This window comes from Falco cherrug, chromosome Z (assembly GCF_023634085.1).
Source record: "Falco cherrug isolate bFalChe1 chromosome Z, bFalChe1.pri, whole genome shotgun sequence".
Taxonomy (NCBI): Eukaryota; Metazoa; Chordata; class Aves; order Falconiformes; family Falconidae; genus Falco; species Falco cherrug.
The window spans coordinates 53,979,023-53,995,779 of NC_073720.1; the positions used below are offsets into that span (position 1 = coordinate 53,979,023).

The window sequence follows — 16,757 nt, forward strand, 5'->3', positions numbered from 1 at the left end:
CACAGCTGATGAGAGTGAAAGTGAGCTGCCAGTTCATGGCCCTCCAAACGCAGCAGTGATGCCAGACTGCTATCTGTGAGAGGTTCCCCACATGCTCGTTCCTCCTAACAGGGAAAGAAACAGAAACAAGGGGAAATCCTGGAACGGTGTTAGGAGAACACACTAAATAAAGTGTAATGGCTTGGATTTTGTTGGTTTCCTTGCAAGAGGTACTGCTGTCAAATGTTAAGGCAGTATCTTCTGACATGGAGTTTCAATTCAGAGGTGCTTTATTTGCAAGTCATATACATTAAGGGAAAGCCTTCTCAGAATAAGTGAAGTACACAATAGCTTTTCCATTATTCTTCCTTCTTAGTTTCCTGGAGCAATTTCTTTTTTTTATACTAGAGGACAAATGGCACATATGGAAGCATGCAAAATGCAAATACATTGTTCTCTGAAGGTGGGAAGTAATGCGGTTTCCTCGGGTCAGATTCCCAGGCCATATGTGCTGGGATCTCAGACCCGTAGATGATGAACTCAAACTCCCTCTAGAACCTACTTTTTCTACCATGTCAGGGGACCTGGGCTGTACTCACATTCCAAGGTCTCCAAGATCTCATGAAGGAGTGCTGTGAAATCCAGTTAAACCCTTGTCTGCGTTGCTTCTCAGCCCAGGGCAGGTCTTTGGGTAGCTGCTCAGGCATCTCCTGGCACTGCATTCCCCATCCACCTTAACCAACTGCATGTCCTAAGATGATGCCTGGTTATCTTCCAAGCACAAAGCCCGCATGGACCAGGGACTGTGTCCTGCAGAGACAGGAACATTTCCAGGGCAGCCCTGTCTGCTTATACCATTCCTGTGGAGTGTCATAAATTAAGCATCTTCCACTATCCAGGCACATACGCACAGAGAAAACACAAAAAAATGCAGTGTGTCAAGTCATGTTTTCTTTGTCTTTAAGCTTCCCTGGCTATCAAGCTTCAATATATTTATTGTTTTTCCTCCCCCTCCTGTTTAGAAAACTTGGAACAGTCCCCTTGAGTTCAAAATGGGATTGAAAATGCTTATATCTTACACTGTATTGCCCTGCCAAAACTATCTGCACTTCTGCATACAGCTTAGGGAATTGTGTGTATTTTAGTTCTTGCCACAGCCAAGGTCATACACACTCTGCAGTGTGCTGGAGCCTGCATCCTCTCTTCATTTCCCTGGATTCTGTGGCAGGATGGTGGAAGTTCTCCAGGATAATCAGACAAAACTGGGGAACATTGATAAATAAATCTGAACTTGAATAGCTCTTTCTCTGGTTATTTATTTCGGTGTTCTGTTTAGTGTGTTCTGCATGGCCTTCACAGCACCAGGTTTTCCTATGCTGCAAGTTTCGCTACTGACAGCTTGTAATGATCTCCTGAAAATTTCTTTTGAGGAGAGCTGGAAGGATTAGCAACTGGGGAAGGAGCAGCTGAGGACAGTGCACAGCAGAAGCATTCAAGTCAGCCAAAGACTATGCCATTAGTATCTGTGGTTGATGAATGGTTCTACTGAATGCATTAGCAGCTCTGGCATCTACCTGGTAATCATTAGGTTCCAGAATTAATCAGATATTGCTGCAACAAAACCTGCAAGAGCTGCCAGGATGGCTGCAGGCTCAGGCATACCTCACACACTCATTTACTTTGGACTTCTGGGGCTTCCTCTGCACACTTCACTTTTCTAATACGTTTATGTATTTGGGGTGCACTGCTGAGGTAGAGAACAAACCCCACAAAAAATTGTGTAGCTGCCACATCACAAAGATCATGGCACACACCGTGTTTTCCAATAGCTGCAAGCAAGCCCTGAGGCATGGTCACCTTGGCTCCCTGTGGTAAATGGAGAAGTGTAACCCAGTGGGCTACCAGGAATCTGGCCATGGCTGCGACGAGTGTCAAGATGGCTGGATTAAAATCTCTCCTCCCTCCCTTCTGAGTGCAAAAAAGAACTTCTCCTGAGAGGGAGCATGGCTTAGAAATTACTTCCCACTTCCTCACACTTTTTCCCATCCCTCTGTGGCCTGCTGACTCCTGGAAGGGTTCCCACCCATCCTTCCCCTTCTGCAGGTCCCCGCAGATCCAGCTGCAATTAGCCCTGTGGTCTTCAGAGTTACTCTGAGATCTTGCAGCAGTGAGGAAAGTGCTGGCAGAAAAAGTGATGTTATATTACTGTAGTCATCATCAACATGCTGAAAGGTGCAGCTGCTTTCCCTTTGTCTATTAAAATTGTTTCCGTGTTTCGTACACAGGAAGCAGAGGAAAAAGTTGCACGACCGCCTTCGGCAGAGCCTGCGCTCGGAAAGGAACAATGTGATGAACATGGCCAATGGGCCGCACCACCCCAACCCGCCGCCAGATAACGTCCAGCTGGTGAACGTAGGTTTTATTGCCCGCATTTCAGCCTAGGCTGCCAGTGCCACAGCAAAGCTTACCTCACAGCTTTTAAACTTCCACGTGCCGCAGGCTGGTGGCTGAATTCTCTTGGCTTTCTTCACCCAGAAGCAATTAGGGACTTTGCAAAAAACATGCGTTAAAATGAGATACATTTCTGCAGATGGCCATTTTACTGGGGTGTGCTGCAGTGCTGCAGCTGTGCCTGTGGATCTGGGACACCAAGAGCAAGAAGAACACCTCAGAAAAAAATACTAATGGCTCTACAGCATGGCTAAGTTCTGTAGGCATCAGTTTTCTCAGACACACATGTCTTGCTCTTCCTACTTCCTCTTGGCCTGATGGTTTGTGAGTAGGGACAGCCCCCTCAGATCAGGAATGTGACACTATGTACCCAGGGGTAGAAGTCTGAATGAAGATCTCACCGGGACAGTAGCAGTGTATGGGGAGATAGGGTGGGGGCTGATACTCAACCAGCATCCACCAGCTTTTTCTCAGAGTAGAGTTACTTTTCAACTAACCCCTTGGTCAAGCCCCTTGGCCTTAGAGGCCAGGGCTCGTGCTGCCTATAGCCACTTCCTTCTCTCCTCCCTTTCCCAGGGGAGCCAGCTGTCTGCAGGGAATATCAGCTTCCTGCTGCCTCGAGCCATGCCTGCTCTCCTGCTCCACCATCACTGTAGATAGTCATGACAGCTCATTGCAGGGGTGAGCCCTGGCTCTGCTAAGTCAATGGCAGCACTCTCACTAACCTTGGTTAAGGCCAAGAGAACTTTTTAGAAGAGCTCAGCTTCCAATATTGCCCCACAAAAGTCCTAAATCCATGGTCAGATCATTAAGAAAGGGGAAAACAGGATTCCCCAGCAAGGAGAATGGAGGGTCCTACCAGTGACAGCACTGAGGGAACCTCCAGACAAAAGCTGAGAGGCTGGGCACTGCACACACATCTCAGGAGGTTTTGACCCATTCTGCAGATCACCCCCTGACGAATAGGTCTGCCCAGGTGCTGTATCCTGGGCACTGGAAACAGTCATATCCTGCCCAGATTCTTGTCCTGCAATGAACAATTGCTACTGCTAACTACTGCTGTCTTCTCCATCAGAGAATAATATTTTTGATGTATCTGGTAGTAAAGCGATGATTACCTTTCCAGGTCTCCATCCATTTGGACTTCTCATTCCTTTCTTAAATAAGTATGTTGTTTATAGCCTGATTGGGATGCACACCTTCGCTAATTTCCTCATTAATTTCCTCCTGTTTTGAGTTTAGATGGGGTATGTATGCAGAGATGCACATGAATGTGCTCAAGTGTATCAGTGTAGCTTCTGCTTGCATTTAAGTGGCAAAGTTTGTGCTTCAGCATGTGTAAAAAGCGGCAACTTGGAGGGGGGAGATTGGAAATTATGTCTGCAAATGTGCTGTGAATTACAGTTTGTAAACTTGAGATTTGTCTGGGTTTTTTTCAGCAGTACGTTTCAAAAAACATAATCTCTAGCGAGCATGTCATCGAGCGAGAAACAGAGACCTCATTTTCGACAAGCCACTACACCTCAACAACACATCACTCTGTGACAGTCACCCAGACACCCAGCCACAGGTACTGGAGAGGGAAGGGAAACAACACCTGTAATATCTGATCTGTTACTGTTGCAAATCTGTAAAGATGTGTAAAAAAACAAACCCAGAAAAGTCTGTGCTCCTTTCATAGTGTTTTCATTTTAAGACTAACAATATTTGATGTCATGTCACCTAACTAGATTATCTTTCTGGGAATATACAAAGAACTTTATTGACTGAATGGCATTCCAATACTGTTACAGTGAATCTTAGTATATGCAAATTCCTAAATCAGTGGCAGTCCTGGTGACTGGAAAGCCCTTCTTCCCTCTCATCCACACATGCAAAATCATCTTGGTGCATGTGGATTCATACAATTCACAAAACTCTGCAACCCCTCTTACCATCCCAAAGGTTATGCTGCACATCCTGAGTGGCAACAGAAACCTTCCTTTCCCCTGGCTAAACTTCTGCTTATCTGCATTTACCACCAAAACACCTTTTCATGCTCTCCTCCCTTCTTCTCCTTTCCTGGTTGCTGCTGTACAGCTGGAGTAATGGCCACACCGAAAGCATTGTCTCCGAAAGCCACTCAGTGCTCGTCAGCTCCTCTATGGAGAACAGCAGGCACACCAGCCCAGCAGGACCACGGGGCCGCCTGAATGGCATCAGCGGGCCACGGGAAGTCAACAGCTTCCTCCGGCATGCAAGAGAGACCCCTGACTCCTACCGAGACTCTCCTCACAGTGAAAGGTAGGACACACCACCCATTGCTTTCAGCTGGCAAGTTCTGGTGTTACCAGATGATTTCAAAGCTTGGGAGCACAGGATGAAACACAACAGTGCAGCTGTTCACATAAAGCATTCATCTCCACATTCATAAAGGTGGAGAACTTGGAAGCAGTTTAAAGTCTACCAACAGCATTTCTTCCTTTCTTGCCTCTGCTAGATTTATTTCTGATAGCCAGCAGTTCACATTTGGAAAAGCTCTACTGAAGTAACTTGTCTGAAATTTCCATTGTAAAGCAAAAATGGATCTTTGACTAATTATCAGTTTCTTTGAAGAAGCAAGTGAGAAAACTGAGGGAATTTGTGAGACACAAAAGGTAGGGAGAAAGTAATGTATTCATCCACAGGAGGAGGGCACTAAGGACTCCAAGCAGTATAGGAATTTTGCCACCACCCACTTTCAGGGAGATTCCAGCTCCTTCAAAAATTCCCCTTGTCACTTTATTAAATAAAAGCAAGGGACACAACGTGCAAGCCAGAAGAACCCAGGTCATTATGAAATCAGAAGGACTTTAAAAAGTAAAAATGGCCAGGAGTTTTCCAGCAAAGTAATTTTTTCTCTGAAAGGGCTGGTTCATCAGTACCTAAGGCCTGCCTTGAAGTACATTAGTTACAGGAAAACTTTTACTGAAAAACTCTTCTAATCTTTAGGCTAGGATTTTATCTCAAAAGCACTGGATGGCCCCAGACTAGCAAAAGCAAGACTGAGAAGAAATAAGACACGTAAAGAGAGCTTTGCTCCCAACAATCAGAGGCAGAAGAAAAGGAAAACAAAGGGTTACTGGACCAGTTCCCTGAGCACTGTGAAATCACAAGGGATTTGATCTCGTGGGATGTCCATGATGTTGAAAATGCAGTTAGACAATCCCCAAGGAGACTGAATTGTGTAGGAGACAAATTGTAGTTTTCAGAAAAATGAATGTGCAAGTTCAGCAAAAGCCATTCCTGTGGTCCTCCCTCTGCTACACAAATAATGGCTTTGCAGTGGAATAAGGCACCACAGCTGACAGGTCTCTGAATAAGGCCTGTAGGACCACTAAAGATAGCAGACTGGCTCTCTCCCTATAATAAAGTTATCTGTTATTTATCATAGAATTTAATTTCAAGATATGTGGCTCACGTGACATAAACAGTCATGGCCCCAATCCAGCAAAGCACTTCAATAAGATTAACTTTCAATCATGAAAGTAGCTCCATCAAAATCAGTGAGATTACACACATGGGTAGAGCTTAGCACGTGCTTAAGTATGTTGCTGGATCAGGACCTAGAGCAGTAAATACCACCTTGCCTTCTGCCTGGGAGATGTATGGGAAACACAGCCACATGCCCACTAATGGTGAATATTACAGCTTAATATATTTGGGCATCTTCATATGAGGAGCAAAGGTCATTTGTGCTGTCTTCCTCCATTGCCTGCGCATCTGGAGCATCATTCTGATATGAGGTGTTTAGATTTTAGAGGGTGGAAAAGGAGCATATATACCTTTTCAGTGAGAAGAAAGAAGGCATTTCATCAATTACTGTGTTTCTTGAAGATTAGGCTATAGGTGAAAAGCAGCAACATTTCTGTGATAATCATCAGGCATTGATGGCCTAGCCTGTGCCTGAAACAACTGTGAATTTGAAATGCAGAAGACAGTTCTCTGGGCATTAAATTTGACCGCATCTATTTTTAGCAAGCAGGAAATACATGACAGATTATTTCTGAGATGGATTGGTGTATGTGTTTATATATAAGGGGGAAAATGAGAGTTATTTGCGACTAAAAATTACTCTGAAACACAAAGGAATGTATAGAAGCCATCAAATGTCACTGTGCTGTGAATTGGTAGATCAGTGCTGTGCTCCCTCTACCCTCCAGTCCCTCAGTTACTTCACAATTTTGAAATTAAATAGAATAGACATTACAAGGGGTTCTTTTGCATTACCCCATCCCATTGTTGGATCCCATGCCCTGACACACGTTTACACAAGCAGAAGACCCAAGCACCTATATTTTAGAAAGATCTCAGCCATCTTACAGGAGAGAAGATCAAAAAACACCATCTCTGCGTAAAAGGCTGAACTATATGAATAAGTTGGTAGTGTGTAACTAGTTAATGCTTGTTGGATGGCTATGGATACATTCTGATCTCCTGCACTGAACCAGCGTGGTTTACCTCTTGCTGCCTATGAAGCTGGTTAAATCTATCACCTTTTAACCTTCCTTTTGGTAGGGGCTAGAGCTGCATGTTTTCAGTACCTGTGCCTCAGCTTGTAGACACCAGCTTATTAGCACTGCCCCATTACAGTGTGGAAAAATATACCAGAAATGTGTAAATCCACAACACCCCAGTATAAGTAACTTGACACTGATATAAGCGTGCACAGTACACTGAACACCTTTAACTAATTTAGTGTATTAACTGAATCAGTTTAGCTAAAATCCAGTGTGTCAAGATGTACGTCCAACATAGTACCAGCTGAGGAAGTAGAAAGGCTTCAGTTTTTCGGACAATGCCTATTTAAAAATGTGAAAGGGATGAAAAGCTAGCTCATGGAATGAAAAATAAAGAATTACTTAATTCATCCAATGCAAAAACCTATTAATTGCCGTCTGCTCTCACTGGCAGCCAACTTGATTAATTCAAATGCACAACTCCAGTTTTGCTTTTCTTTCTCCTGTTCTTCAGTTGGTGTAAATCAATATGCCTCTGCTGAAACCCATCACTACTACACATCAGTTCAGGTTCTGTCCTGGTTTATTTTTTGTCCAATAACTCTCTTTTAATCAAGTGCAATATGTGCAACTGAGTAATAGACTGGATAAGAAACTTGGATTCAGATTTATTTTGGTTATTTCAGACTCAAAAAAATAAATCACTAATGAAAAACTAGGAACTTCACCAGTCATAGCCATATAACTTGTCTGAAAGGGCCTATATAAGAGACAGCACTTAGAAAGGTTTTAAATTTGGACACAGATGAAATTCAGGCAGGTGAACCTAGGATAAGAACAAAAGAAAGTGAAATTATGCAAAATGTCACGTTGGGCACTGTGCTTTGTTCAAGAAGTTTCAGTCAGATCCTCACCTGGCAAAAATCCAGATGACCTTATAGCATCTCATGGAGCTCCACTGATTCAAACCAGCTAATAGTCCAACATTTTTTGTCCTCTTCCTTTGGGACAAGCTCTGTACTGGCATCTGAGCTTTGTTTTCAAAAATCACCTTTGACCACTACCCTTCCCACAGAAACTTATAAAGGAATAGAGGCAAATTTTGCAGAGCAGTCATGAACACTAGGCCAGACAGTCCTCTCTGTCAGCATTCGCTGCCATATGAGGACAGATAATGCTGCACGTTTCTTTTGCAGATAAACCTGCCAGCCAGGGTAACTAGCACCCCAGGAGCGGAGCAGCACAGAGTTGCTGTGGGGCAGTGCTGCAAATCCTCCTCTAACTACCCCCAGGAATTAAAATTAGCAGAATCTGGCTCTAGACTTTGTCCAAACATTGCTTTTCCCTTTAGCCTGAGACAGTTTGGTTGCCAGAAGAGGGTTAAGCCCCAGGAGGACTGTCCCTTAGTTCCCTTCCTTTCTCTCCTCCTGTCTGTTTGCATGCACCCCAGGTTATGGTAAACTCTTGCCAGAAGGGCAGCAACCATTTTCCTTTTGAGAAAATACTTGCAAATGCATTTTGTTTCTGGCAGCGCCCCAATCTCTGGATCCCATTCCTGTATTCATTCCAGGAAGTTATGTTATTTGTGCAAATAATTTACAGCATCTCCATGTTTTTTCTGAGGTGAACAGACCTGTGGGGTTTGCCATGTGCCTCCTGCTCTCAAATGTTTTTGCCCAGAGTCCCAAAGGTCAGAAGTTTTATAAGATTAGTAGCAACAGGAAAGTTTCCCTGGTAGCCCTGTGTGAGGGTGGTGGGGATCTTAAGAGATCCCTGCCTTTTCCCTTCCATCCCATGTGAGCAGCTGTGTTCACATGTCACTACCACCCATGTGCTTGCAACCTTTCACCATCTCTTTTCTTCAGGTATGTCTCAGCTATGACCACACCAGCTCGCATGTCACCTGTCGATTTCCATACTCCGACTTCTCCCAAGTCCCATCCCTCCAAAATGTCACCACCGGCTTCCAGCTTGACCGTCTCTGTCCCTTCGGTGGCAGTGAGTCCCTTCATAGAAGAGGAGAGACCCCTGCTCCTGGTGACCCCACCACGGCTACGTGAGAAGTATGATCACCACCTTCAGCAGTTCAACTCCTTCCACCACAATGCCGCCCATGAGAGCAACAGCCTGCCACCAAGTCCTCTGCGGATAGTGGAGGATGAGGAGTATGAGACCACGCAGGAGTATGAACCAGCACAGGAGCCTCCAAAGAAACTCACCAACAGCCGGAGGGTGAAAAGAACAAAGCCCAATGGCCACATTTCCAGCAGAGTGGACGCGGACTCTGACACAAGCTCTGAGAGCAGCAGCTCTGAAACCGAAACCGAAGATGAAAGAATAGGCGAGGATACACCGTTCCTGAGCATACCGAACCCCGTGGCGACCAGTCTGGAGCCAGCTGCTGCCTACCGACTGGCTGAAAGCAGGACTAGCCCAGCGAATCGCTTCTCTGCACCAGAAGAGTTGCAAGCAAGGTTGTCCAGTGTGATAGCTAACCAAGACCCTATTGCTGTATAAAACATAAACCACATAGATTCACATGTAAAACTTTATTTTATATAATGAAGTATTCCACCTTTAAATTAAACAATTTATTTTATTTTAGCAATTCCGCTGATAGAAAACAGGAGAGGAAAAAAAAAACTTTTATAAATTAAATATACGTATGTACAAATGTGTTATGTGCCATATGTAGCAATTTTTTACAGTATTTCAAAAATGGGGAAAGATATCAATGGTGCCTTTATGTTATGTTACGTTGAGAGCAAGTTTTGTACAGTTACAACGATGGCTGTCCCATAGTATTTTGCAAAACCTTCTAGCCCTCAGTTGTCCTGGCTTTTTTGTGCACTGCATTATAATGACTGGATGTATGATTTGCAAGAATTGCAGAAGTCCCTCTGGTTGCTTGTTGTAGAATCCCCAGATCAAAAAGCCCTGTTAATGGCACTTACACCCTACACACCCACACACACCCACACACCCACACCCATGCACACACAGAAAAGAGAAAAAAATAGCTGAAAAAACAACAAAAATTTTTTTCTTCTATAAGAAGTTTTATTTGCTTTCTGTATATGAAATGAGTTTTGTCTGCTCTCTGCCAGCCAAAAAGGTTTGCTTCTTTGAGCACTGGGATAATAGTAGATCCAACAGCATGCTACTATTAATTACAGCAGGATAACAAACAAAACAAAAAAAAAAAAAAAAGCCAACCTGCATTAAATAATGTTACTTATAGAAAGAAAATAATACTGTGATTTTAAACCAAATATATTAGTAATCAGAGGTCAGCTTGTAATCACTAGGAGCTGCCATTTCATTATTTTCCAGATATTAGTTGTTCTAGTTATCCCTTAGAAAATGGGTTTAGGTTAGCTGAGGCTTTGAATCCAATACTCTATTTAAAAAAGGGGGAAAAAAAAGAAAAAAAAAAAGAAAAAAAAAGAAAAAAGAGAAAAAATTATATTAGTTTAAGTTAATGGGGCAAATGTAATAGCAGATATCTGTAACTAGCAAGGAAGAGATCTAGCTGGAAAACAAATGCCACTAATAAAAGTGCAATCAGTTTTGACCCCTATTTTTTTATGTTGAGTTCTAATAGATGATTTATCCTTCTCTTTCCCCTCAGTTCTCTCCCTTTTCTTCTCCTCAGAAAGAACCCTGACAAGTTTCTAGCAATACCATGTTAGAGTTGTTGTGGGAGTATGGGTTACTTTTGGACACAGAAAAGACTTTCAGGGAAGAAGTGATTTGCTGAACGGTTAGAATACAGGCAAGTAGGAAGGACATAGAGGAAGTATGGAGTTAACTTCTGCCCGCCTTTATTGACTCCATTATTTGGGGTGAGAGAGGCAAGGCTGATGCAAAGCTCATTTATGAGGGCAAGCATACCATGTGGGTTACAGCTGTAGTGTGCATGGCTATTTGATATCAGTGTTTATAAAGCCAGTGATGGTCTTGAAGAATTTGACTAGTAATGAAAAAGGATGCTGTCAGTGCTGGAGCAATTGCATCCGTTCAGACAGAAGCAAATGGCCTCTTTTGCACTGAATTCCTATCAGTTTAGTCAGGGTCACTCTGCCTCTTCTTTTGATTTTTGTTGTGTGTTCAGTTGGCACAGCATAGACTCAGGACTGATGTGGAAAACAAATGTTTTTCCTAGACTCTGGGGATTCTGAAAATGAGAACATATGTTTTACAGGTATTACTGGACTCTAAATAAGAGCCATGTCAAGAGAAAAAGAATTTCAGCCAAACTACACTCATCCTTTGGGCCACATCCTGGTCCCAGTTAAATGAAGAGAAATAAGTCAAGGAAATTTTGTGAGATGTAAACCCAAGGAACTAAAGTCCCAACTCAGTAAATTGTTCAAGCATATGCTTATGCTAATCCCAGCAAAAGTTATCTTCAGCATGTGCTAGACTCCCATTGATGCCTCCAACGCATGCGTAAAGTTAAGCATGCGCTTAAAGAGTTTTGCTGAACAAGGTGTCCTATTGATTTGAGATATGAAAGCAAAGTTTAGTAAATGAAGCTGTTTATCAGGATGATGAAAATCAGTGAGTTGCTCACTGTATAAATCAACCACATCACATTAGTAAGAACATGGGTGAGTCTACCCGACCACCAGTTTCAGCAGAGAAAGAACAAAAGAACTTCAGTGTAGGAAGAAGATGATGACAGAGTTGTATGCTAGGATGTTGGTTGTAGAAGCAAAAGGCTAGGAAACTAGCACTGCTTTGGACTATGTGGTGGCACTACTTATTTGAGAAGTTTATGGGAGATGGCAAAGTTTGTCAAATATGTACTGCCTGGACTTAAGTCCCCTTTGCCATTTTTTCCCTAGCCGGCATGTACTTGAACACACTTTGCCTTTGCAGACCAAAACAAAAGCTCCCTGCAAATTCTAGATACCACAGCCTCATTTTCATCCCTTTAGTCATGCCTATTTATCTGCAATTCCATGCAGCAGAACATTCACCTCCCCAGTAACTCTGCAACTCAGTAGTATAGAGGGCCAGGTGGGCTTTCCTGATGCAGACCACCGGTTTCCAAAGGATTTGCACCTTTGAGTTTCCAGAGGCACTTGAAAATGTGTCCTTTCAGTAAGGTCTCTGATACTGTAAAGATCTTACAGGACAGACAAAGGATGGCAGAGTAACAAGAGGTTTGCCCCAAAATGACACATCTTAGTGGCAGAATAGAGATTATAACACAGGTCTTCTGTAATCCCCTCCAGTACAGATCACCCACAAGGCCAGCTCTAATAGAAATGTCTGTGATAGCCCAGACAGATTAATTAGGAAGGAAAGGGAACTTGCCTTGAAGTGGAGTAAATTATTTGACTACTAACACTGTTATTATAGAGGGCCAGTATAAAACGAAGGAGCAATTGCATGCTTGGGAGCTATACATGTGAGATTTGTTCGGTGTAGATCTAGGGGAAAATGTCACACCTCTTCTGTTGCAGTGCCTCAAACTCAAAGTGGTGTGCAGTCCCTGCTCCTCCTACCCCTGGTACATATAGTAGTGTGTTATAGGGTAAGCATGAAATTAGGCTGAGGACTTCCCATGGACCTAAGAACAAGAAAATACAATTGGGGATATGGCTGCCTAAGCCCTTAGGTCTCTGGGGAGAGCCCAGCCTTACAGCACAATTCATGCAACAGCAAGTTATGGGAGTTGCTCTGGCTTAGCACTCACAGAAGTGGGAGCAGGATGCAGCGCCTCATCTCTGGACTTGCTTTTGGCACACTGTGAGGGTGCTCCACATCAGTCAAGTCCACCCCCCCAAAGTTAGCAAGTCTGTATGGCCACAGGTTCTGCTGGCAAGCTGCAGCCAGCTCCTGCTGGCCACGAGGCTGGAGACTGCAGGAGCATGGAGCAAAGTCAGCAAGTGCCTACGGGAAAGGCCAGCTCCCCTGTTGGGGATATTCGCTTCATTACCCAGACCTCTGAGCTAGGCAGTCCCAACACCTTTGAGCCATCACTGTGTAACCCTTGCCAACTTTTGACTGAAAATTGTGGCAAGGAGAAACATACTTTGAAGAGGGGGGGAAATATTCCAGTGGTGGCAGAGTTGTTCAGATTGTCCTGGTTTCTTTCCATGTCATTTAACTTGAGCCATGAGTTTTCCTTGTGTATGTGTTCATATACAGGAATTATTCCAGGATAAAAGGCTTCCTTCAGGGGTGTGTAGCTGGAATATGTTGTGCACAACCTGGTACAGCCTGCCTGTTCAGCTGGTATAAATCATTATAGCTCTTCAGAGGTTCTCATGGAACAGAGAAAAACCTACTCCCTCCTCTTGGCCCAGCTATTTCTAACTTGAGCCACCCCAGCACCCCCAGGTTTAAGAGATCAATCACTGCCTTTATCAGGGAAACAGGAAAGCTCCTTCTCTCTCCAGTCCTCCAAAACAAAGCTGCATCTCCCTGCTTCCCTCACACACATTGCAGTTTCCTGAGTAACCAAGATAGCAAATTTGTGTCCCCTCAAAGGACACATTTCTTAGCCTGTTGAACACTTCTTGGCCCTGCAGTGTGGCTACTTACCATCAGCTGGATCTTACTTCTAGTAAGAAACAAAAAAAGCACCTATGAAATGCTGCAGAGAAGGGCAGACAAAGAACATGGCCAATTATCATCATTTATAATTCTCTATTCTATTGTAAATACAACTTGTACATACTTGGATGTTTTCATTATTTACTGTCTTTATGGATTATGTGTTAAATGAGTCTCTCTTAGTTTATTGTGTAACACTGTAAATAACATAACACCCTTTATTATTTATGCATATGCATCTAACATGCGGAGAAAGTTATCCTCATATTATTTTAAGATATATGTCAAAAATATGTTGCTTTTTTCTTTTTGCTTTGAAAAAAATTGTAATATATCCTCTTTTTCCCCTCTTTTCCTTTAAAAGAAAAATGAATGCTAATTTATTGTTCAGGAGAGAAAGGGGATGTAACTGAAAGGCAAACTGTTCAAAGAACATGCTATGGAAGCCACAAGCTACTGATAAACTAAAGAATTTATTATCCCAAATACAGCAATAAGTAATTGTTGATTTATTAAGGTTTTGTTATTCATTTTTAGTAAAAGAGGTGCTGGATTAAATTCTTTATATGTTGTACTGGCCCAGCTGCTCAGCAGACTGTGTCAGGTCACTAGCTACCATCTTTCTGGATCCAAACATTGTTGTAAAGGTCTTGTTTTGTCTTTGTGGGCCACTGTTCACTGAGTTTTCTGACTCATCCCTACGGATATCTCTGGCAGACACTGTTGTTCCTAGGTACATTTTTAGTTTCTTAAATAAGATTTATTAGCTTTACCCTGACCGTTAGTACTCAAGGCGGGGAGGTGGGGGGTTAAAAATGACACAGTGTTAGGGCTGTGATGTCACTTCTCAGAAACAGTCAATAAAGCAAATCAGATACTAGGAATTATTAGATGACATCACCATGCCACTGAATAATTGCATGATTCCTGCAGATCTTAAATACAATGAGTGGCCCTGGTCTTCTTGTCTCAAAACAGAAATAGTGTAACAAGGAAGGGTTTGGAGGGCAATGTGAGTGAATAAATATCTGGAGCCAATGAGCTCCAGGGGGCACTGAGTAGGTTGGGTCTCATTAGTATGGAAGAAAGCACAGCTGAGGGGAGATATCACAAAGGTCTATAGAAACATAAATATCTTGTAGAGGGTAGGAAAGGACTGGCAGTTCAATACCTCTTCCAATACAATGAACTGAGTTATCAAACAAAACTACTGGGCACCATATTCGTAAAGAAGTGGCTCTTCATGTGAGGTGCAGGGAACTTGGAGAACTACTTGCTGCAAGACATTGGGATCATAAAAGTTTGCATGGGTTCAAGGGTGGTCCAGATCTTAGACAGTAATGCAATGAGAATTCCTAAATCCCCAGAAACCACATTAAGATGTGGGAAATATCTGAACTGAAAATATGTGGAGGTTGTATAAGGTGGAAATATCATGTATACTTGCCCTGCTCTTAAGTTTTTCTACCTATCTGCTGCTCTTGGAGATCATGAAGGGCAGATAGATGGTCTGGCTGTCCTTACATGATATACCAGTATGTAAAGTCATTTGCCAACAACAAACACTAAATAAGAGGAGGACAGCTAAGGAGTGAGCAAAGGAGGCAGGAATGCAGCAATGATACCTTGGATGTGTTTCGCATGCATTTGTTCCCAGGCCTGGTGGAAACGTAGCTCAGATTCCTTCCACCTACCTATAGGTGCTGAATGAGACACCAAACTGAGAAGGGATGGAGAAATGGAGGGACTGAGGAATGGAGGGATGGAGAAAGGGAGGGAGGAAGGGAAGAGGGAAAGGAGGGACAGATGCGCATGGGTTTTCTGTCACCCTCCCCCATTCTCAACGGAGAAAGTGGAGACCTGGTGGCCAGTCAGACCTCAGGACAGGTTCAGTTCCCCTCTGACAACTTCCCTGTCTTGCCATCACATGTAAAGGGATCCTGTAGCCAGGAGTGTGGGTGCTCGGGCAGCTTGCATCACCTGAATATCTTGGTTAGGTAGGGCCTTTTCACCTCAAAGCAAGCCCAAGCCAACATTCCATTGCACAGCACTATCAAGGAAAGGAAGATGCTCCTTTTACCTTTCAGTGCAGGCTGTTGAAAAAGGAATGGGTTGCTCTGAGAAGCCAGTCTCCTCCTCAGGCATCCCCACTGGCCTGTCTTGCATGGGAGAGGAAGGCAGAGGATTTTTGAAGCAATTAAGTACCATAAGAACCACTTGGAGTCAACAGGTCTAAGGACCTCACATCACATTTGCCACAGACTAGAGTGCTTTAGGGAACACATCCTTGTGTGCCCCAAATTACTGTCCTTACAAAAATGTTGTTTGTCCCTCTGTGCTGTCTTTATCTTATCGTGTCTCTATGCCAAGCTTCTGCCTCTGCACTTCTCCACGAGGTCTGGAAGCAGATCGCCTCGGGAAACACTACAGGAAAATCAAGCAAACCCTTCTCATTTCTGCAGCCCACAGCTGGGTATGCTCTTAGCATGACAACTCTACCCAGTTAAGAGCACATTATTTCGATGTCGCATTCTCCAAGTTATTTCTTTCTGCCTCACCTGCAGCTGATGGGAAGAAAACCATATCAAATGCCTTGAGATATTGTAGCTAGTCACTGATGATTAACCTGTGTAGCCCAAGCAAAGCAACATGGATTGTGCTCAGGTTATAAGCCTGAGAACTCTTCTTCAGTGACAACAGACCCTTAACAACCACACTGGGGACCCTTCAGGGCTAAGTCTCATTTCACCATTCATAAAAAAGACACAAATCCCTGGGGATTTTTGATCCCAGTATGCTCCTTCTACCTGATGCTATGACCTTTTTCTGGGGTCATTACGAAGTAGTCCTTATTAGAAAAGTGCTACTGATTATAAAATTGTTCCTCATTTTCCTCATCCTCTCCAAACTAAGTGTGGCAGGCCAAATGTCACAAATCACTGGTATGTTCCCAGTGCTCTCATTTCCACCCAGAAAGACAAGTACTTAAGGGAAGTTCCATATCTCCCAGCAAGGAAGAGGTGGAACATGATTAGGCTGATGCACATCTAGGAAAGCTGCCACGTCAGTGGAGTTGAGGACAGTATGGCTCTCTCCACCAAGGGGTATTTAGAGCTCCACACTTTGTAATCATTGCATGGATTGTCTGAGCCTGAGATGAAGCCATCAGTATGAACAGAATTAATTCTCACTCTTTAAGGCTTTAGGTCCAGGACATAACCTAGCACCAACCTTAGCTGGAAGCTGTACTTACAACATAAATGGCAGCCACTGAGGTTT

The 16,757-nt window shown here is 43.5% G+C and overlaps 1 protein-coding gene across 2 annotated transcripts in view; it reads left to right on the forward strand.

Moving 5' to 3' along the window:
* NRG1 (neuregulin 1) overlaps window positions 1-13,994 on the forward strand; it is a 109,639-nt gene extending 95,645 nt beyond the window's left edge. For both annotated transcript variants that reach the window (XM_055699833.1, XM_005446871.4), the window contains exons 6-9: window positions 2,265-2,391; window positions 3,870-4,000; window positions 4,510-4,713; window positions 8,774-13,994. In XM_055699833.1, coding sequence (XP_055555808.1) covers window positions 2,265-2,391; window positions 3,870-4,000; window positions 4,510-4,713; window positions 8,774-9,425 — 1,114 coding nt within the window. In that variant the 3' untranslated portion in view covers window positions 9,426-13,994. The remainder of the gene's footprint in view (window positions 1-2,264; window positions 2,392-3,869; window positions 4,001-4,509; window positions 4,714-8,773) is intronic.
* Window positions 13,995-16,757: the final 2,763 nt, after the last annotated feature.